Source organism: Myotis nattereri (assembly GCF_964212035.1).
Source record: "Myotis nattereri genome assembly, chromosome: 1".
Lineage (NCBI taxonomy): Eukaryota > Metazoa > Chordata > Mammalia > Chiroptera > Vespertilionidae > Myotis > Myotis nattereri.
The window spans coordinates 34,315,123-34,338,087 of record NC_138075.1 but is presented as its reverse complement, the minus strand read 5'-3'; the positions used below and the strand labels follow the sequence as shown (position 1 = coordinate 34,338,087).

General features: G+C 43.2%; 1 protein-coding gene across 5 annotated transcripts in view; it reads left to right on the top strand.

Annotated features, from left to right (window-relative positions):
* MNAT1 (MNAT1 component of CDK activating kinase) overlaps positions 1-22,965 on the top strand; it is a 217,440-nt gene that overhangs the window by 84,213 nt on the left and 110,262 nt on the right. For all 5 annotated transcript variants that reach the window (XR_013995958.1, XM_081090423.1, XM_081090424.1 and 2 more), the window contains exons 4-5: positions 9,030-9,133; positions 20,724-20,864. Coding sequence is in view for 4 of the 5 variants with exons in the window: in XM_081090423.1 (XP_080946549.1) it covers positions 9,030-9,133; positions 20,724-20,864 (245 nt within the window). In the remaining variant the exon portion in view is untranslated. The remainder of the gene's footprint in view (positions 1-9,029; positions 9,134-20,723; positions 20,865-22,965) is intronic.

The following is a 22,965-nucleotide window of genomic DNA, read 5'->3' as shown; positions in this document are numbered from 1 at the left end:
GCATAAATGAAAGAAATGATATATAAACTGATTTTTTATCTTTTTCTAGAGGCCTGGTGCATGAATTCGTGCACGGTGGGGTCCTTCGTGGGGTCTCTCAGCCTGGCCGGCGATCGGGGCCGATTGAGGGGGGCACGGCTGGCCCGGGGGAGGGACAGAGGGAGGTTGGCTGGCCAGAGGGGAGGGAAACCGCAGGAGGTTGGCTGGCCCGCCATGGGGAGGGACCATGGGAGGTTGGCTGTCTGGAGGGAAGGATCATGGGAGGAGGGCCGGCCAGCTGTGGGAGGTTGGCTGTGGGAACACACTGACCACGAGGGGGCAGCTCCTGCGTCTGCCCCTTGGTGGTCAGTGCACATCATAACAACCAGTTGAGCAGTCATTTGGTTGCCTAGGCTTTTATATATACTAGAGGCCCAGTGCACGAATTTGTGCACCATTGGGGTCCCTCGGCCTGGCCTCCGGGATTGGGCCTAAACTGGCTCTCCGACATTCCCTGTGGGTTCCTGGATTGCGAGAGGGTGCAGGCCAGGCCAAGGGACCCCACGGTGCATGATTGGGGCCGGGGAGGGATGCAGGAGGTTGGCAAGCCAGGGAGGGACAATGGGAGGGCTCCTGGGTGTGTCCAGCCCATCTTGCTCAGTCCTGATCGGCTGGACCCCAGCAGCAAGCTAACCTACTGATCGGAGCATCTGCCCAATGGTGGTCAGTGCACGTCATATGAGTGGTTGAGCAGCCTTAGCATATCATTAGCATATTATGCTTTGATTGGTTGAACAGATGACCCGACGACCAGACACTTAGCATATATGGGATAGATTGCTCTAAACATTGAAGTAGAGTTCAACATAGGATGTCGATTTGATTACCTTTACTTCTCAGTAGATTCATACCATAAGAAACCAAAATTATTTTTGTAATTTTACATCTGCTTATTATGCCAACTGTGTCATTCAATTCTGTAAATATGAAGGTCATTTTAATTAAATCTATAATTATAAAGATAATTATATATGCTAGTATTGGTTTATTTTTTTTCTTTCGTGATAATTCAACAAATATTTCTTGAACTCTTAACAGATGCGAAAGTTTTCCCCACCCCCATTTTTAATAGACTTTATTTTTTAGAGCAGTTTTAGATTCACAGCAAAATTAAGCAGAAAATACAGAGTTCTTATATACCCCCTGCTCCACATATGCAGATACTCTTTCACTGTAAACATCTCGCACCAGAGTGGTAAATTTATTATAATTGATGAACCTACAATGATATATAATTATCGTCCAAAGTCCATAGTTCACATTAGGGTTTACTCTTGGTGTACATTTTAAGGGTTGGGCAAATGTATGGTATTTTATGTATAAGATAATTTATATTCACCAGTATAGTATCATACACTAATAATTTCACTGCCTTAAAAATTCTCTGTGTTTTCTGCCTTTTGTCCCACCTTTCTTCCTTCCACCCAATGCCTGGCAAAAACTGGTCTTTTAACTGTGTCCATAGTTTTGTTTTCTTCAGAGTGTCATATAGTTGGAATCATACAGTATGTAGCTTTCTTAAGTTAGCGTCTTTTGCTTAGTAATATATATTTAAGGTTTCCCCATGTCTTTTCATGGTTTGATATTCATTTTTTTTTTCATGCTTGAATAATATCCCCTTTTCTGTATGTACTACAACATTTATTCATTCGCCTACTGAAGGACGTCTTGGTTGCTTCCATGTTTTGGTAATTAAAGCTGCTGTGAATATTTGTGTGCAGGTTTTTGTGTAAACATAGTTTTTAATACCATTGGATAAATACCAAAGCGTACAATTGCAGGATTGTACTGTCTTTGCAAAGTGGCTGTGCTATTTTATATTCTCACTGCAATGAATCAGGATTCTTTTTGCTTAGCATCCTTGCCAGCAGTTATTGTTATCAGTATTTTGGATTTTGGCCATCCTAATGGGTGTGTATTGGAAGTTTTTAATTTAAGTACTGGGAGTATTAAAGATATATCAGACCTAGAATCTGCCCACAAGTAACACTGTAGATCAAATAGATGTGTACATTGAAAGTAATTATAAGTGCAATCAGAATGATTTTAGATAATGTATTTTGGGAATTTGGGGATGGAGAGATTGTACCTGCAAAGTGAATTATAAGGAAGACCTGGGGATTATATTGGGTATAGAAAAATGGGTCAGATATATCCACAATTGTTCTGGGTTTGATTGGTACTAAGAAGGGCCCTTTGATCATGAGTATGGAGGTAGGAAAGTGTTGGGCAGAGGAATAGTTGAAGTAGACTGGAAGTGGTTTTTAGGCATTGAGAGGAGCAATACAACTAGTATTGTAGATAAGGTTCAGGCTTTGGAATCAGCATACGTTAAAAACCTGGTTCCAACATTTATTAGCTGTATATCATGATCGTAGTTAATATCTTTATAGCTTATTTGTAAAGTGTACCTATCTTATAAGGTTATTAGGAGGATTAACGTGATGTAATTAGGTCAAATGCTGGATATAGTGCCAGTCATATGTATTTCATATATGTTTGATTGATACACACACAAAAACACATACACGTATACTATAGAGTGTATTCCTCAAGCAAAATTTTGAGAAGGAAGTCACTTAAGTGTACAAATGAAGGAAAGCCACACTGGTTGGAATTCCTGGGTCTCTCTTTCCTTTGCTTCTCTTCTCTCCCCCCACCCCCCCTTTGCTTCTTGAAGAGGCTCTGAGGAATCTGTAGAACTCACAAAGCACAGAGGGAAAAGGAATTTGAGAGATTAAGATTAGATTTTTTTTCAAGGCAGTATGGATTCAGAAGCAGTGAGTGAATTTAGTGACTCATGACTGAATAACATAATCAGAACTTTATTTTAGAAGGGTTAATTGGTAGCTGATTCCATTAAAAGGAAGGACAGTTTCTTTAATAAACATTTTTTAAATAACTAGCACAGTGCTAAATATTATTTAATGAATGACACAAGATACTTTTTGATTTGCTATTATCACTTGACTAGAGGCCCAGTGCACGAAATTTGTGCATGTGGGGACGTGGTCCCTCATACCAGCCTGCGCCCTCTCACAATTTGGGACCCCTTGGGTAGGGTTCCTAGGCCTGGCCAGTGATCAGGGCCTCTTGGGGCTTTCCTTCCCCTGGCTGCCAGCAGCTTAAGGTCATTAATTAAAATGACCTTTCCTGTCCCTGCCGCTGCCACTGTTCTCCATCTGTGCGGTGCTGCCCCCTTCTCCCCTGCCACCGGTTGCCTCCCTCTGCGGGCAACAGACGTGGGGTGCAATCACTTGGTTGGCCTTGGCCTCCCTCAGCGGGGTGATTGCTGGCCGACCCCACACACCCACCACAGCATTGCTGGCCGGTGGTCTGAGCCTCACTCTTGGGGTGATTGTGGAGTGCCCCCCCTCCCCTCATCGATCACCCCACAGCAAGTGGTCTGGGCCTCCCTCTTTGGGGTGATTGGTCACAGAGTGCCCCCATCGATTGCCCCGCAGAGGGTGGCCTGGGTCTCCCTCTGCGGGGCAATCGTGGGGTGATGGCAGGGCCCCCTGACCAATCGCATTGCACCTGCCTTGACTGGCCTGGTGCCAGTGTGTGTCATAGCATGGTCGTCCAGAAGGTCATCTGGACAGTTGTTCTGCTATTCAGTCGTTCAGTCGATTTGCATATTACACTTTTATCATTATAGATTATATAGTGCCTTATATTAGTACTCTAATTTCATTTGTGTAGAAGTGACTTCCTTATTAAAAGTGTTTGTCTTTGAAAACAGGAAGTATGCTCACAATGTTTGGAATCTAATAGATAATAATTAAATTATTTTCTCCTTTCCTTCTTTCTCTTATATCTGGATGATACAGAGATTGTATTAAATATGATCATTGACTGCAAGATGAAGTAAAAAGTAATGAATGCTATGTATTTGTGTGTAATGTATAGTAGAAAGTTTTTATATGAGCTGTAAATAATGTTTTCAACATTTATGAGACAAGGACATTGTTTCTCATTAGGGGGATCAGGGAGAACTTCATGGAAAAGTATTTGGGTAGACCTTTAAATATTGAGCATATTTTCAGTTTGTAAGGAAGGGTGATCAGGTATTCTAGGCAGAATGGTGTGATCAAAGGAATTGGGGTAGGAAGTGTTAGGACATTTGGGAAATGCAGAGCTTTCTAGTTTCAAGAGAGGTCTTTATGAAGGGGAGATAAAAGAGTAGTGCTGAAACCGGTTTGGCTCAGTGGATAGAGCGTCGGCCTGTGGACTGAAGGGTCCCAGGTTCGATTCCGGTCAAGGGCATGTACCTGGGTTGCGGGCACTTCCCCAGTGGGGGATGTGCAGGAGGCAGCTGATCGATGTTTCTCTCTCATTGATGTTTCTGACTCTCTATCTCTCTCCCTTCCTCTCTGTAAAAAATCAATAAAATATATTAAAAAAAAAAAGAGTAGTTATAGCCAGATTGTTAGTTTAGGTTATAGCCAGTAGTTGTAGCCAGAAGTGTTCTGAATTCTAAATTTTTTTTTTCCCTAGTAAAAGAAGGGATGGCAGAGGGTGGTAGAGGTGGGAGGTGATATGAGTATGTCTCAGAAATATTAGTGTGGCAGAATTGTATATTATGGATGGGATTAGGATATAGGGTAAGGTGCAAAGATCCTGGAGAAAGGAAGTTAGAGATTATTATAAACTAGAGGCCGGTGCACAAAAATTTGTGCACTCGGAGGGGAAACGGGGGTCCCTCAGCCCAGCCTGTGCCCTCTCGCAGTCTGGGACCCTTCGGGAGATAACGACCTGCTGGCTTAGGCCTGCTCCCGGGTGTCAGAGGGCAACCCCAATCCCTAGGTGCAGCCCCTGGTCGGGCTCAGAGCAGGGCCGATTGGGGAGTTGGGGCGCCACCCCCTGTCATGCACAGAGCAGGGCGGATTGGGAGGTTGCGATGCCACCCTCAGTCACGCTCAGGGTAAGGCCGATTGGGGGGTTGGGGCACCGCCCCCTGTCACACTCAAGGCAGGGTCGATGGGGAGGTTGCAGCGCCACCCCCTGTCACGCACAGAGCAGGGCCAATCAGGGGGTTGGGGCGCTGCCCCCTGTCACGCACAGAGCACGGCCCATCAGGGGGTTGGGGAGCTTCCCCCTGTCACGCACAGAGCAGGGTCAATCAGGGGGTTGGGGAGCTCCCCCTTGTCACACACAGAGCAGGGCCCATCGGGGGGTTGGGGAGCTCCCCCCTGTCACGCACAGAGCAGGACCCATCGGGGTTGAGGAGCTCCCCCCTGTCACTCACAGAGTAGGGCCGATAGGGGAGTTGGCGCACCGCCCCCTGTCACACACAGAGCAGGGCAGATCAGGGGGTTGGGGCGCTGCCCTCTATCACCCACAGAGCAGGGCCGATCAGGGGGTTGGGGCACCACCACTGTCACACTCAGGGCAGGGCCGATGGGGAGGTTATGGCTCTACCCCATCACACACAGAGCAGGGCCCGTGGGGGGGATGTGGGGCACCACCCTCTATCACCCACAGAGCAGGGCCGATCAGGGGGTTGGGGCGCCGCCACTGTCACACTCAGGGCAGGGCCAATGGGGAGGTTATTGCTCTACCCCGTCACACACAGAGCAGGGCCTGTGGGGTGAGGGGGTTGGGGCGCCGCACCCTGTCAGGAACAGAGCAGGGCAGATAGGGAGGTTGTGGCCCTGCCCCCTGTCACACACAGAGCCACAGGGTGATCAGGGGGTTTGGGCACTGCCCCCTGTCATGCTGATCCCGGTGCCGGGAGGCCTCTCAGCTCCACTGATCCCGGTGCTGGGAGGCATATTACCCTTTTACTATATAGAGTAGAGGCCTGGTGCATGGGTGGGGGCTGGCTGGTTTGCCCTGAAGGGTGTCCTGGATCAGGGTGGGGGTCCCCACTGGGTTGCCTGGCCAGCCTGGGTGAGGGGATGATGGCTGTTTGCAGCTGGTCACACACCCTTCAGGGTGGGGGTCCCCAATGGGGTTCCTGGCCAGTCTGGGTGAGGGGCTGAGGGCTGTTTTCAGGCTGGGACTGAAGCTCCCAACTGATCCTTTTTTTCTTTTTCTTTTTCTTTTTTTATTCTGGGCCAACTTTAGCTCTGAGGCTCCAGCTCTTAGGCCCCCGCTCCTGAAAGCAGGTATCTGGTTTGTTTCGGTTCTATAATCGAAACTCTGTATCAACTCCAGCTCTGAGATCCCAGCCCGCTGAAAGCTGGTTTCTGGGGTTTTGTTTAGCTTCTATATGTTACAATGTTTCTTAAACTGCAAGCTCAGAGGCCGGCAAGGCATGCGGGGAACATTGCAGTCCTCCATCACTGAAGCAAGCAAGCCTCATGTTCAGTTTAAGCTGCCTGGCTCCCGGCCGCCATCTTGGCTGGCAGTTAATTTGCATATCACCCTGGATTAGCCAATGGGAAGGGTAGCGGTCGTACGCCAATTACCGTGTTTCTCTTTTATTAGATAGGATTATTCAAGGAGAAATTAGATCCTGGTTTGGTCATTTGTCAGAGTACCTTGAGAATAGGGCAATTTTAAAGAGACTTTGATGGTAGAATCTGTAGGATTTGGCAGCTATTGCTTGTAGAATGCAAAGGAGAATGGATTAGTTTAATGAAGTGTTAAGTTTTGGCATTTTAGCTTGATAGCCCCATCATTAACAGATAAAGAATTTATAAGAAGGAACAAATTTGGAGGTAATTATGTGTTTGGTTTTCTAAAATGTACTTTGAGTTAGTGTCAACAATTCCTGGCATTTATTTGTTTGAAACTGGGAAGTGATGAGATCGCCCAGGGAACATAGAGGGAGGAAAGAGTGCAAAAACCAGAATCATACAGATTAGAGACCAAGAGGAGCCAGAGATGAAAACATAAATGAGTACTTTGAGTAGTAGTAGGAAGATTAGAAGAATATATTAGCAACTTAAACAAGAGAATGAAGTGCCTGAGGGAAAAAAAGTGATCAAATTATTAAGTAGGCATAGATGTTGAGGATGGTGGAGGTTGTGATTTGATGGGTTAGCGGATGGCCTGTTAAGTACAGGGAGTATGTTGTGAGTGTTTGGGAAAGGTCAACGAATCACAGTTGCTTTTGTGAAGGCCAATGCTAGTTTGGAGCCACCTTTTCTGTTTTGTGTTGGGGTCAAAATATGATTTATGGAGAATGCCCTACATTGCATCCTAGCTAGATTCCCTGGTTTACCATAATTATTACTTTTCTACTTTGTGGTAAAAAAGGTGTAAAGGTAGCCAGAGGGCTATTGTTTCTCATTTTCTCTCATTTCTCCCAGAGTTATTAAATCCTATGTAATAAAAGGGTAATATGCAAATTAACCATCATTCCATCACAAAAATGGTGGCTCCCATAGCCACAAGATGGTGGTGCCCAGTCCTCTCAGCCCTGCCGAAGTCCCCCAGTCCCGGGGAGGAGCGGGGCCGGCTGCTGAGAGCAGGCACCATGAGTGGCTTGGCGGAATGCTTGCTTTGTTGCTGCAACCGCGGAGGGCCTCTGGGCAGTAGGGACAGAGCAGCTGGCGGGGGGGCGGGGGGGAACACTTGCGTTCTGCGCCCAGCCACGGAATGCCTTTGGCCAGGCCGGGCGCAGAATGCTTGCGTCATTGCAGGATAGGCTGAGGGGACCCCCGCCCCCCATGCATGAGTTTCGTGCACTGGGCCTCTAGTTGTATATAATAGAATTGGGAATTGCTTTTATTTTTCTACATACCTAAATGAGCCTGAATTTTCAATATTGATTATGATAAATTGATGTTCTGAATAAGTTGGCCTTTGAGGAAATAAAAAAATGGATGAGATTGGTCTTTTGAGTATATTTGATGGTCTTAATAAACTTGGTAGCCTTGTGTTGGGCCTCCAGTATTACTTTTTAAATCCGATAGGACTCTATAATCCAAAAATCTAGAAACTATATGAGATGATTGTTAGTTAAAAGAAGGAGTGAGATGGGGAAGGAATTTATAGGAACACAAAATATACTTAGGACAGATCAAACCTTTTTATAGGATAAACAGCAGGAAGCAGTGGTAAGTAATTAGAGAAGGTGTAGAAGGACTAATAATGGATGGAGAAAGATTACAGAGGAAGCCAAGGGAGATCTGAATTGAATTATGGAACAGGAGAGTCTTAATGATTTGGATCCTTCTTGACAGGCTGGTGCAAAAACACTAAGTGGTGAATATTGGGTGGTACTTTATAATGTGAATTTATATATGCCAAAGAGGTGTTTTTCTTGTTCAGAGTATTATAGAAACCTTTTGATTTATATATGTAAAGTTAGAAGGGAGTAAAGGCATTTATAATTCAAATTATTTTGAGTTGGAATTTTAAACAGGCAGGTCTAATTCACAGATAATTTATCAACTATGGTAACATGTCTCAGCAGCTTCTCTTACCAAATTATTTCAGTCTTAAGTTTTGGTGCCAGTTTATCCTTTACCTTTTCCATTAAGTTTCAACTCCTGTTTATTTCATGTTTTTCCAGATCTAGACTAGATGGAAAATAATTCAAGCTTGTGACTTGCCATGTTGGAGACCACTAGAATGTCAATAAAACCTGTTTTTAAAAAATATAAATTATATATAAGTATATAATTTTTAAAATCCTTTTGGATAATTTTTTTTGTTTTGTTTCCAGAGCACAGCTTCTTTTGACTATTGACTCTGACCAGTATAGTAGATTCCAGAATTAGTTTTTTTATTTAAAAATCTTAAGCATTCTTTTATATGCTTTTAAAGTTAGAGTGGAGACTATAAAAATCAAATTTAATATGATTATGGCACATACGTATTTTGTGATAGTCTGACACTTCCCTTATATTTGGCTCAGAAAACATAATTGCTGAACTAGAGCTAGTCTCTAAAATAGGTAGTAGGTAAAAGGATATAAATAGAGCTCTAAGGAATGATAACCTGATTGAATTAAGTTACAGTGATGAAAATTTTGTTTTTACATATGCAAGATTTATACTAAAACTATATTTCATGTTGTTTCCTTTCTGTTGTAGTTTTCAACTTAACCAACAATGTGGATTTGGACAACACCAAAAAGAAAATGGAGATATACCAAAAGGAAAACAAAGATGTCATTCAGAAAAATAAATTAAAGCTGGTTAGTTGCTAAGTATTTTCTTGTTCTTTTATTTTAGAAATGAATGCTTCTACATGATCTTTAAAAAAGCTATCATTCTCTAAAAGTAATATTTGCAAAGAATTTAGCTGAAATTTAGACCTGAAGTACTAATAAATGTATATCTATATCTATAATAATAAAAGTGTAATATGCTAATTAGACCAGTTGTTCTTCTGGACCTCCTTCCGGACTACCTTCTGGAGGAAGCCAGGGCTGTGAAGGCTGAGGCAAGCTGTGGTGGCTGCAAGGGCTGAGCCCCTTGCATGAATTTTATGCATTGGGCCTCTAGTAAGCATATACCAGTAAGTAGGAGGCACACATTACTGTAGCAAAAACAATTTTGGTGGGATTATTAAAATATATTCTTTAACGTTAAAAGAATTGCATGCATGCATAGATTTAATTGTCTAGCTTATACAGTTTAGTACAACTTGGCTTTCTAGTTTTGGTGGAAAGTAGAGTTAATTTTTTTGAGGTACTTAAGTAGGAATTTGTAATCATCGGTAAAACTGGTACAAGTATATTCAGATCACATAGTTTGTATTTTTATCTTGAGTGTAGAGGACTTCCTCCATATAGTCTAAGAGTGTTTCATTTAGGCACTTCTTTTCCTGTAGTGAAGCTCTCAAGGAATTCACCCTACATTCTCATTCCATTCATAGCCAGCTTGGCCTCTTTAAAAAGGTGAGAGTATCATTGTACCATAAAGTTCACTCACTGTCTTTGCCCAGTAGTCTCTTCTAGGTGCATCAGAAGATACATACAAAATAGGTATGCCTAGGTAACTTGTTGTATTAGCCCTATTTAACTCAATAGTGGAAGGCTGTTCTTTCAAGTGAGTGCATTTTTTATTCATAGTTTTAAACTAGGAAATAATACTGAGAGTTGCAATGAAAGAATAATCTAATTTTTGGCTGGTTATATTATTTTAAAGTAGGAATTTCTAATATCTGGAAACTTTATAATGATAAGTTATTGAATAAAACAAATGCTTTATGTCCTTCATGTTACAGTGAGATTATTTGGACTGCTTCTGTTCTTGATATTAATTTTTAACATCTGGATATGTTATAACTGGTCAGTAATTCATTATAATTTATTAATTGATAATTATAATTTATTAATTCTGATACTTACCTGGGTATTTGGTATTGGGATAAACATACATAGGACCATGCTTTTAAAGATGGTGCTAGTTAACATATATAAGTAATTATGATATCATTGGCTAGAGCCCTCAAGTTGTCCCTGGGGCATGGACTAACTTACATGGTTAATGTCTTTTTACTAAACCGAGGTAGCAACTTGCATTTCATGTTTCTGTGAATGCTGAAGTCTCACTGTTCCAGAAGCAATGGAGTTGTATCAAAGAAGAAAAGAAAAAAAGCAATCTCTTGCATGATTAGGCTCATAAAAGGACCCATTTCTGTCATAGAGAAACTATTACTGAGTTGTCTGCTAAGGAGATCTTATTTGTTTCATGGAGCTGTTACCTAACATCGATCAATGTGAGCATGAGAAACTGAATAAAGGTGTTTTAATCTTGAAATAGAGTCTTAGTGAAGATTAACTTAATTTTTACTTTCACTTTTCTGGATTCTCATGAGCAGGAGAGATTGCAGTGTTAGAATGTCTATCAATTTAGTACAAGAGTATTTAGTTCAATAAACATTTGTTCAATATCTCCTAAGGATATATTGTACAAAGATGAATAAGAACCCTGTTTTCTAGGGATCAGGTAATTTCAATATAATGTCATAAGCACATGGATACCTTACCCATTCTGGGAAAATTGGGAAAGGTATTCCAGGCACGGTCATGTTTGTGAAGCCTTGAAGGACAAGTAGACTTTAGCAAGATGAAGAAAATGGGACAAGGGTGAGGGTAGGGAGGCTGCCACAAGAAAGTTCCAGGCAGAAGGAAATCATGAGCAAAGGCAAAGAAAGCATGGATAATCACGAAGAGTTCTAGGAGTTGTCCATAGTTCTGTATTACTGAGAGAGAGAGAGAGAGAGAGAGAGAGAGAGAGAGAGAGAGAGAGAGAGAGAGAAATGAAGTTGGAGGTGAACCTATTTTTCAAATGAAAGCTTGCTCAGCATACTGTGGTTGAAATGATAATGCAGGAGGGATAGGCTGGATTCTTATCTGCTGGGTCTCTGCTGTAGTCTATCTTATGGCATTTTATTAGGGAATTCTCAGGATTCCTTAGATTACTGTTATAAGAACCTATTGATGATTGTCATTGAAGGGTTTTTAGCAAGGTGATAATAAGGTATTGTCCTTATTAGAATCGGTTTAGTAGTTTTGTGGAGGTTGAATTTGAGAGAATTAAGCCTGGAGTTCAGGAAGTTATTGAAGTCATTAGGTGAGTTCAGAGGTCACTTAAACAGCAATTGTGAAGTGAGGATGAATTAAAGAAATGTTTTGAGTTTAAAATAGCAAATTCTACTGATGGATTGAAGTGGGCGGTGAATGCAAGGAAAATTGATTGGGTAAGGCAGCACTAATAGGAGGAACATAGAGACTTTTAGTCTTTTAACTTGCTTCCCTTCTCTTAGTCTAATACCTTCTTCATTGTCTGCCTCCTCTGCCCCCATGTTTGATTTTTACTGATGGTTATTTTCCCAGTTATTCAATCAGCTAGCTAGCCAACCAATATTTATTGAGGCCTACTGTGCACTAAATTACTCATATATTCTATTGCAGTGAGAAAATAGAGTCCACCAGTTCCTCATTACCAAAGCAGATAAACTCGTTATTGGTCTGAATCTCATTTGGCCTGTAGTCAGTGTTTGTTGCAGTCTTCTTCCTTGGTGTTGAAACTTTTCCTCAACTTTTCTGGGGCTTCTAGTCTTCTTTCTAAACTCTCCTCCTTATCCTACTGTTCTCACCTTTCTCTTTCATCCTCTTCATAGACTTCTCTTTTCTTCCTGTCTCCTAAACACAGGTTCCTCTTAGCGCTTCTCTTTATGGTTACTTTTTACATTGATTACTCTGATATGTTTCTGCAGTTCATTAGTTTTCTCCTGAGCTCCTAGGATTATATTATGTAATATGCTCATATATCTATAAATGGTAAATAGACATTTCTTTTTGGATGTATTCTGGGCAGTTGTAATTCAGCATTCCAGAACTGAACATTTTAATCTTCACAGTCACTTATTTCTCCTATTATGTCCTTTATCCAGTTGTTCAAGGCATATCTGCTCAGACTTCATGTACTGTTGGTCTCTCCTTATCATTTTTCTTTTTTTTAAAAAAATATCTTTTTATTGAGTTCAAAGAGGAAGGAAAAGGGAGAAAGAGAGAGAAACATTAATGAGGAGAGAGAATCACTGATCGACTGCCTCCTATACACCCCACACTGTGGATGGAGCCTGCAACCCAGTCATATGCCCTGACCGGGAACTGAAGCTGGGACCTCTTGGTTCATAGTTCAGTGCTCAACTACTGAGCCACACCGGCCGGGCACTCCTTATCATTTTTCAAACCTGGTTCCCCTTCTGATTCTATTATTATTTAGGGCCCTCATAATTTCTTATCTGGGTTATTGAAATGTTTTTCTAATCAGTCTTCCTGTCTTTAGTTTTGAACCCCATTGATCGGTATCTACTTCCAGTCATCTTTCTAAATTCATTCAAATTTCCTTAATTCTTGCCACTTGCCTTAGTGTGGCACAAATTCCCTTAGTATGGTATGATAGACCTTTCATGTTCTGCTCTCTGCTTGGCTGTCTATCTTTATTTAGAACTTTTCCCCATCCCCACAATTCATAACAGGCAAACATTTCATCTTTATTCATGTCTTTGCAGCTTTGTTTTTCTGTCTAAATGGCCATTCCACTCTCTAATGGGGATAAATACCTACTGTTTGAAGTCTTATCTTATTTATAATAGTTTTTTAGGACTGCTGTAACAAATTACCACAAACTGGGTGGCTTATAGCAACAGGAATTTATTCCCTCACAATTTAGGCAGCTAAAAGTCTGGAATGAAGGTGTCATCAGGGCCATGCTCTCTCTGAAACCTTAGGGAAGTATCCTTCTTTGCCTCTTCTAGCTCCTGGTGGTTGCCAGCAACCTTTGGCACCACTCTGATCTCTTCCCATGACCTTCTTTCTGCCTGTGTGTGTCAAGATTTCCAGTTGACCTTAACTTGTTTACATCTGCAGTGACCCTGTGTTGATATAAGATCACATTTGCAGGTACCAGGGGTAAGGCTTCAATGTAAGGGAACCCTTGTGCACTGTTGGTGAGAATGCACATTGGTGCAACCACTATGGAAAATAGTGAGACGTTTCCTCAAAAAGCTAAAAATGGAACTACCTTATGACCCAGCAATTCCACTTCTGGGAATATATTTGAAGAAACCTGAAACACTAATTTGAAAGAATATATGCACCCCTGTGTTCATTATATCATTAATTACAATAGCCAAGATATGGAAGCAACCCAATTGCCCAGCAGTAGATGAGTGAATAAAAGAACTGTGTACATATACACAATGGAATACTATTTTGCCATAAAAAGGAATGAAAACTTTTTTTGTGACAGCATAGATGGACCTAGAGGGTGTTATACTCAGTGAAATGAGTCAGAGAAAGACAAATACCATATGGTTTCACTTATATGTGAAATCTAAAGAACAAAATAAATAAACAAGAAATCATGATTTCAGTAGTAGGAATTGTCAGAGGGAGTTTTCAGCTTTTTTCCTGGGAAAAAATTATGATCTTGAACCTCAAAGTGATTGAAATTTGGTGCAGGGGAGCCCTTAAGTATCGATGCTTCTTTTCTTAATTTTCCTAGGCCTCTCTAAACTCTCTGATTTATATAGTGGGGTGAGCTGGGATGCTTTTTTGGAATTCCCATTGAACCACTGGACTCATTCTTGTTGTAATTACTCTCCGCACCATTTCTAATCTACTCCTGAGGTGCTTTCACACAGTATATTTCTGTGACATTTTTGATCTGCCCAAAGCCTGCAGCACTCTAAAAGGCCATTTAAAAAGCAAGGGAGGAAGATACACAAATGGCTCAGGAGAGAGGCCACATGCCTTTCAGAAGTCCCAGAAGTATAAAATTTCAGCTAGTCTTTTGAAATGCTTGTCCTGGCAGGACCCGGTGACTGGAGTGAGGTATTTGAAGAAGATGGCTTGATTTCCACTGTGAGACACTATGAAAAAAAAAAAGTTATTTAAAATTGTGGGGGGAAAAAAGACTTCAATGTGTATTTTTGTTGGGACACATTAAACCTGGGACACATTAAACCCACAACATTCTATGAAATCTTTTCTAACGCTACTTGTCCTCCATCATCACAAAGATAATTTACCACTCTATCAATTCTGTTCCCACTGTAGCCTGGGTATATTTCTCTAACAGTTGTCATACTTAATTACTTATATGTCACTGCTTTATTATGAAGCTCATCTTTTTCTGCTTATGGGCCTCAAAATCAAGTAGTTCACTTTTCCAGCCCTTATACCTCAGTCCCTAACCCTAACTTTTTATATTTATTCCTATTAGTCCCCTAGATCAAGTTTGAGTTCTCTTCTCCACTGGGGGTCTGAGTTAGAGTAGCAACCTCAGTACTAAAGAAGGAAACCTTTGAAAAATTATAGGGAGAGGTGCTAATAGTGATCAATTTTTTTTTTAATATTTTTTATTGATTAAGATATTACATATGTGTACCCTCTACCCCCCCTCTTCCCGCTCACCCCCTCACCCCCCCGTTGTCCGTGTCCATTGGCTAGGCCTATATGCTTGCATATAAGTCCTTTGGTTGATCTTTCCCCCTTGCCCCCACCCTCCCCTACCTTCCCTCCAAGGCCCGACAGTCCAATCAATGCCTCTCCGTCTCTGGATCAGTCCTTGTTCATCAGTTTATGTTGTTCATTATATTCCACAAATAAGTGAGATCTTGTGGTATTTATCCGCTCTCCAGTTCCATCCATGCTGTGGCAAATGGTAAGAGTTCCTTTTTCTTCTTCCTCTTCTTAAAGAATACCTTTCAGCATTTCATATAATGCTGGTTTGGTGGTGATGAACTCCTTTAGCTTTTTCTTATCCGTGAAGCTCTTTATCTGACCTTCCATTCTGAATGATAGCTTTGCTGGATAAAGTAATCTTGGTTGCAGGTTCTTGCTATTCATCTCTTTGAATATTTCTTGCCACTCTCTTCTGGCCTGCATGGTTTCTGTTGAGAAATCAGCTGACAGTCGGATGGGTACTCCCTTGTAGGTAACTGACTGTCTTTCTCTTGCTGCTTTTAAGATTCTCTCTTTATCTTTTGCTCTTGGCATTTTAATTATGATGTGTCTTGGTGTGGTCCTCTTTGGATTCCTTTTGTTTGGGGTTCTCTGCGCTTCCTGGACTTGTAAGTCCATTTCTTTCACCAGGTGGGGGAAGTTTTCTGTCATTATTTCTTCAAAAAGGTTTTCAATATCTTGCCCTCTCTCTCCTTCTGGTACCCCTATAATTCTGATGTTGGTACGCTTGAAGTTGTCCCAGAGGTTCCTTACACTATCTTCATATTTTTTGAATCTCTTTTCTTTTTTCTTTTTCGGTTGGGTATTTTTTGTTTCTTTGCATTTCAAATCTTTGACTTGATTCTTGGGATCCTCTTGTCTGCTGTTGGATCTCTGTAAAGTATTCTTTATTTCAGTCAGTGTATGCATAATTTCTAATTGGTCCTTTTTCATGACCTCCATGGTCTCACCATACTCCTTGAGGGATTCATTAAATTTATCGGCGGTTTCCATAAAATTCTTGACAAACCTTATAAACGTGGCCTTGAACTCTATATCCAGTCGTCTGGCCTCCTCCGTTTCTGCCAATTGTGACCTGTTTCTTTGTCTCCGCATTTTGGCTGCTTCCCTGTGTTGATAGAGTGGCCTGCGCGCCAGGTGTCCTGTAGGGCCCAGTGGCTCAGCCTCCCCAGTTACCTGGGGTGGACACTCTTGGTGCACTCTTGGTGCCTCGCTTGTTGTAGGATCACTGGGAGGAATTGACCTCCAGGCCAATTGGCTGTGGGAAGCAGCTGTGTCTGAAGTGGGAGAATGGACCCCCTCTGACCACTGGGTACAGTGGCTCCTGGATCTAAGGAGGTGCTAATTCAGCCCCTGCCTGAGGCCACACAGCAGGAACTATGAAGAGGCTCAGCTGTGAAGCAATGCAAGCCGCTGCGGGGCCTTGGGCCTTCTCTTGGAAGTTCCGGGTCTGGCTGGCCCGGCTGCAGTTAGGTAATTATCAGGTTGCAAAGTTCTGGGGCATTCACATGCAAAAGCCTCTGCCGCAGCCCGGGTGGGGCGTGGTCTCAGGGAGTCAAAGGGCGTAGAAAGAAGCAATGGCTGATTCTCCGCTCCCGGAGTCGCGCGTCTCAGTGTCCCGGCAATGGCTGCAAGCACCTCCGAGGGAAATCTGCCCCCAAGTTCGCCCGCTGCCGCCTGAGAGAGCAGCCTCTCCCCGTATGAGACCTGGGTCCCCAGAGACTTCCCGGAGCCGGAGATCAGAGCAGTCGGGAGCTTGTGATTCAAAAAGACAGCTCGTCCTCAGGTGCCACCCCCTTTCCGCGCGCGCGAGCCGCTGCGTACCTCTGCACTCAGCCTCCTCAGCTCCTCTGGCTCTCAGCGTGCTTTTCTTTTCTTCTAGTTGTAGAAATTACACTCAGCCAGCCTTCCTGTTGTTTTGGACGATGTTTGCTCCATCCTTTGGGCTAATTTTCAATTGTTGTGTGGGGCGACTATTTCCCGGTGTTTATCTATGCCGCCATCTTAGTTTCTCCCTAATAGTGATCAATTTAATGTAAGGGGCATGGTGGGATGGGGAGAGAGATTAAATAAAGATAACTTTGAGATTTCAGCTTGAGTTGACTGAAATATAGGTATACATTTATTAGAAACTAGAGGCCTGGTGCACAAAATTGGTGCACAGGTAGGGTCCCTAGGCCTGGCTGGCGATCAGGGCTAATCAGGGCTTTCTGGCTGCCTGCCACGCCCTTCCTTCCCCAGCTGCCTGCTGCCATCCAGGGCCTTCCTTCGTTCCGTGTCGCCCCCAGGTGGTCAGTGCACATAATAGTGAGTGATCAAATTCCCGGTCAGTCAAAGAACTCCCGAGGGGACACTTTGCATATTAGCCTTTTATATATATAGATAAGGAATATAGGGGGATGATCAGCTTTGAGAAACCAGATGCTAAACTTAATTTTAGATGTACTGAGTTTGAATCTTTTTGCGTGAAAATTTTGTGGGTTTTTTTTGGGGAAGTTTATCTAATGTATGAAATAAAAACATCTAATAGTGTTTTAAATATTATCAATATATTAAAAAGCCTAAGCAACCGTCCAACCATATGACTGGTAGCATGATGCGCAATGACTACCAGTGGACAGACCTCAATGAAGGAGCTGCCGAGCTGCAGTAACTTGGCAGCTGCGGTTCTTAGATAACGCACTCGGAACCAGAGAGGAGGGAGCCCGATTCCAGGGTGCGTCACCCAAGAACCACCCTCTTGCAATCTGGGACCCCTCAGGGGATGTTGGAGAGCCGGTTTCAGCCCGATCCCCACAGGCCAGGCCAACGGGCATGCACCGGGCCTCTAGTTTTACATAAAAGTATACTTTCATCTGAAGTCTCTGTTAATTTCAATATTATGTTGGTGGTCCCCAAACCTATTATGCTCTCTCCCCCACATTCTATATAGTGTGGCTCAATGGTTGAGCATCAACCTATGAACCAGGAGGTGAAAGTTTGATTCCCAGTTAGGGCACATGCCTGGGTTGTGGGCTCAATCTCCAATGGGGGGCTTTCAGGAGGCAGTGATCAATGATTCTCTCTCAAGATTGATGTTTCTATCTCTCCCTCTCCCTTCCTCTCTGAAATCAATAAAAATATATTTAAAAAACACACACAACAAAACAAAATAAAAAACACTGCAACATTTTAAAGAGCAAGAGTCAAGTTTTTAAAATAAAGCCATTCAGATTTGTACTGTATTTTTTTATTCATAAGACTTAAAGAGCAAAGACTTGATGTAGTACTGCATTTAAGTATGAGTTAGGGTTGGAATAGATTTCAGAGCCTGCAAGTAATATTTCTGAAGAACATTGAAATTATTGCTATTAAATAAGCTAATCTTTTAAATAGAGTGTATCAGTCAATAGTTCTGTATAGAGAGTGTCTGTTTGTTGTTGTATTTCTTATTTTGTTTTATTTTCCTTGTTAAAGCCCATAAAATGAATGCTTGAAACTGTCTTTAATCATTATAAATAAACTAGGGGCCCAGTGCATGAATTCATGCACCTTCAAAGGAACTGTGTGGGCTGTGAGGCTGCAGTGGGCACAGGGGCGGGTCTCTGCCCATCTTCCGTGCCCCCGCCCAGTCCCTCCTGCCGTGGCCCCTGGTTCCCTGTCTGCCAGCCGCCCTGTTCCCACCATTGCCACTCCCATGTGCTGACACCACTGGCCCTAATCGCACCTGCTGACGGTGTGGAGCAATTGGGGCCAGCGCCAGCAGCAGGTGGGAGCAGGGCCGGTGCTGTCAATGGGTGTGAGCAGCAGCTGCTGCCCCAATTGCCCCTCAGGAGCAGGGGGAGGTGGAGATGCCCTTGGGGTGATCGGGGCGGCAGCCGCTGCTCACACCCACTGATGGCGCCAGGCGATCAGGACTGGTGCTGGGTGCCGGCAGCGGGTGTAAGCTGCGGCTTCAGCGCCAGCTGCGGGTGTGAGCGGGGCCGGTGCCAGCAGCAGGTGCAAGCACTGTGCGGGACCACAGTGTGCAGGAGCAAAGAATTTTTAGTAACCACCAGAGGCTTGCCTTGAAGACAGTGACTGGTGCCCCGACTTGGTCTGGGTCCCCGCTCAGCTGCTCCACCATCCTGCTGTGGCCGACACCCGCCATCTCCGGTGCTCTGTCGCCTGTTGCCGACGTCCGTCATGTTTTGTGCACGCCCCCTGGTGGTCAGCGCACGTCATAGCGACCAGTTGTTCGGTTGTTCAACCATTTGGTCTATTGGCATATTAGCCTTTTATTATATAAGACTAGAGGCCCGGTGCACAAAAATTTGTGCACTCGTGGGGGAGGGGTGTCCCTCAGCCTGGCCTGTGCCTTCTCGCAGTCTAGGACCCCTCGGGAGATAATGACCTGCTGGCTTAGGCCTGCTCCCGGGTGGCAGAGGGCAAGCCCAATCCCTAGGTGCAGCCCCTGGTCAGGCTCAGAGCAGGGCCATTTGGGGGGTTGGGGCATCGCCCCCTGTCACACTCAAGGCAGGGTCGATGGGGAGGTTGCGGTGCCACCCCGTCACGCACAGAGCAGGGCCCATCAGGGGGGTTGGGGCGCCACACCCTGTCACACACAGAGCAGGGCCGATCAGGGGGTTGGGGCGCCACACAGAGCCGCAGGGCGATCAGGGGGTTGGGGAGCTCCCCCCTATCAGGCACAGAGCAGGGCTGATCAGGGGGTTGGGGCGCCTTCCCCTGTCACGAACAGAGCAGGGTGGATAGGGAGGTTGTGGCCCCACCCCCTGTCACAAACAGAGCTGCAGGGCAATCGGGTTTTGGGCGCTGCCCCCTGTCACACTGATCCCGGTGCCGGGTGTCCTCGCGGCTCCACTGATCCCGGTGCTGGGAGGCATATTACCCTTTTACTATATAGGGTAGAGGCCTGGTGCACGGGTGGGTGCCGGCTGGTTTTCCCTGAAGGGTGTCCTGGATCAGGGTGGGGGTCCTCACTGGGGTGCCTGGCCAGCCTGGGTGAGGGGATGATGGCTGTTTGCAGCTGGTCACACATCCTTCAGGGTGGGGGTCCCCACTGGGGTGCCTGGCCAGTCTGGGTGAGGGGCTGAGGGCTGTTTTCAGGCTGGGGGTGACTGAAGCTCCCAACCGCTCCTTTTTTTCTTTTTTCTTTTTTTATTCTGGGCCAGCTTTAGTTTTGAGGCTTGGCTCAAGCTCTTAGGCCTCCGCTGCTGAAAGTAGGTTTCTGGCCTTTGCTTACAATGTTGCGATCCTGCTGGCTGAAGCCCGGGGGACTAAAGCAGGTTTCTGCGGTTTTGTTTAGCTTCTATATTTGTTACATAGTTGCTTAGAGTTGCAGCTCAGAGGCCTGCAGCGGCAGGCGGGGAACGTTGGAGTCCTCTTTCACTGAAGCAAGCAAGCCTCATGTTAGTTTCAAGCTGCCTGGCTGCCGGCCCGCCAATCTTGGCCTGCAGTTAATTTGCATATTGCCCTGATTAGCCAATGGGAAGGGTAGCGGTCGTACTCCAATTACCATGTTTCTCTTTTATTAGATAGGATTAACCCATTATTAAGCACAGTTCCTGCAATTCTGCAACTTGGCCTCGATGTACTTTGTTTAGGTGTTTGTTTAGTGCTAGATGTCATTCTCTTTAACAGTAATACATCCATATGAAATAAAATGAATTTTCGTTCCTTCGAAGTGTAATTGCTGCACTATTAAACAATAAGTGGCTATTTTGTTTTATGCTTCCAAAAAAGAAAAAAATCAGAATGTGGTATAGGATCAATGTTGGTTACTAAGTTTATTCTATACCATATATAAATGTTTCTGTTTTAGACACGGGAACAGGAGGAATTGGAAGAAGCTTTAGAGGTAGAACGACAGGAAAATGAACAAAAAAGACTGTTTATACAAAAAGAAGAACAACTACAGCAAATTCTAAAAAGGAAGAATAAGCAGGCTCTTTTAGATGAACTGGTATGTATTAATGCTAATTACAATAAAAAATCAGTCTTCGGGGTTTGTGTTTCTTATTTATTATGCTGGATAATGACATTTTAATGGCATTTCTGCAGTTTGTGCTGGTGTATTAAACTTTGATTCCTTTATTAAAAAAATTTTTTTTACAATACCCATTTTATTTCAGAAGCGAGAGTAATATAAATGACAAAATCCAATGTTCGGTTAATAGATTGTTTACATGTTTCTAAGCTTATTGTCTTAAAACACATTGTTTTCTGAGCATTTTTTTTTCCTGATTAATACTGGTTTTCTACTAACTGGTTCGTTTTAAATTGTTTTGGCTCTGGGCTGAAGTTTGCAGTGATTCTGGTTACTCTGTGAGAACTGTATTTCATATTTTTGTGTGGAAAAGAATGAGAAAAAATGGTGATGTTTTGCAAGTTATTGGCATTTTCCTGCAATTAGCCCCTCTAGTTGTTGACATCTATAATAATAAAAGCCTAATATGCTATTTAGACCTTCTGGACGAACCCGGGGCTGCGAGGGCCAAGCCCCTGGCACGAATTTTGTGCATCGGGCCTCTAGTTGGTAGAGAACAGCCATAATAATAACTAAATTTTATGAACTGTTTCATAGATTTCATATATTATTTGATGCTTTTAACCCAGTAATATTGGTACACTCACAACTAGAAAGTCATCCTCTCCAGGGATGTCTTTTGTATTCTTCCCTTTCTCTTTTTGTCCACGTAATTTTCATGAGGTCCTCAGTATAGCTGATATACTGCTTATTATTCTATGATTGGGTAAATGTGTATGTGTATATTTTCTACTGTGCTTTTTTGCCTTAAAGCACTTAAGCCAGCTAACCAGGAATAAAAAGAAAAAGCAAGATTATTTAAATTAGAGATAGATGAGAAAGTAAAGGAAAAGAAAGGATAAGGACATTAATGAGGTTTAGACAGAAAATGCTAATCATAAACCCTCTGTATTTTGTCTCAGTGCAGTATAAATTTGTTCTAAAAGTAAGGACAGCGGCATATTAATAGAATATGTGCCCTAGCCGGTTTGGCCCAGTGGATAGGGCACCAGCCTATGGACTGAAGGGTCCCGGGTTTGATTCCGGTCAAGGGCACATTCCCGGGTTTTGGGCTCGATCCCTGGTAGGGAGTATGCAGGAGGCAGCTGATCAATGATTCTCTCTCATCATTGATGTTTCTATCTCTCTATCCCTCTCCCTCTCCCTTCCTCTCTGAAATCAATTAAAAAAAATATATATATATGTAAAATACGGTGTTTTCCATAGCATCTTCCATTAATTTTTCTTGAAACTATCATGTGGCAGATGAGGCTTTATCATGTGAAATGACACGTGTTGTGTTTTATCATTTTTGGGGCCATATATTTTGTGAGAAATTAAAACCTTTAATAAATCAGTTAGTAAATGTTGATGTTGTAATTATTTATTGAAAGTTTCTTTCCTTCATCATTTTATACAAAGAGGAACATACTTGTCTTTGGTAATGCTGCTCCCCTATATAGTCAATTGAATTAATAAATGCAGAACTTAAACCTAGGATGAAAATACACTTTAACTTTTTTTTATAATTTAAATTCTTTATTGTTTAAAGTATTACATAAGTCTCCTTTTCCCCCATTGACCTCTCCCTAGCCCCCAGCACATGCTCTCACCCCCTACTGTCTGTGTCCATTGGTCATGCTCATATGCATGCATACAAGTCCTTTGGTTGATCTCTTACCCCTTCACCCCCCACCTTCCCTCATAGGTTGGACAGTCTGTTTGATCCTTCTATGATTCTGATTCTATTTTTGTTCATCAATTTATGTTGTTCATTATATTCCACAAATGAGTGAGATCATGTGATATTTATCTTTCTCTGACTGGCTTATTTCACTTAGCATAATGCTCTCCCGGTTCATCCATGCTGTTGCAAATGGTAAGAATTCCTTCTCTTTTACAGCAGCATAGTATTCCATTGTGTAGATGGACCACAGTTTTCTAATCCCCTCATTTGCTGATGGGCACTTAGGCTGTGTCCAAATCTTAGCTATGGTGAATTGTGCTGCTATGAACGTAGGGATACATATATCCTTTC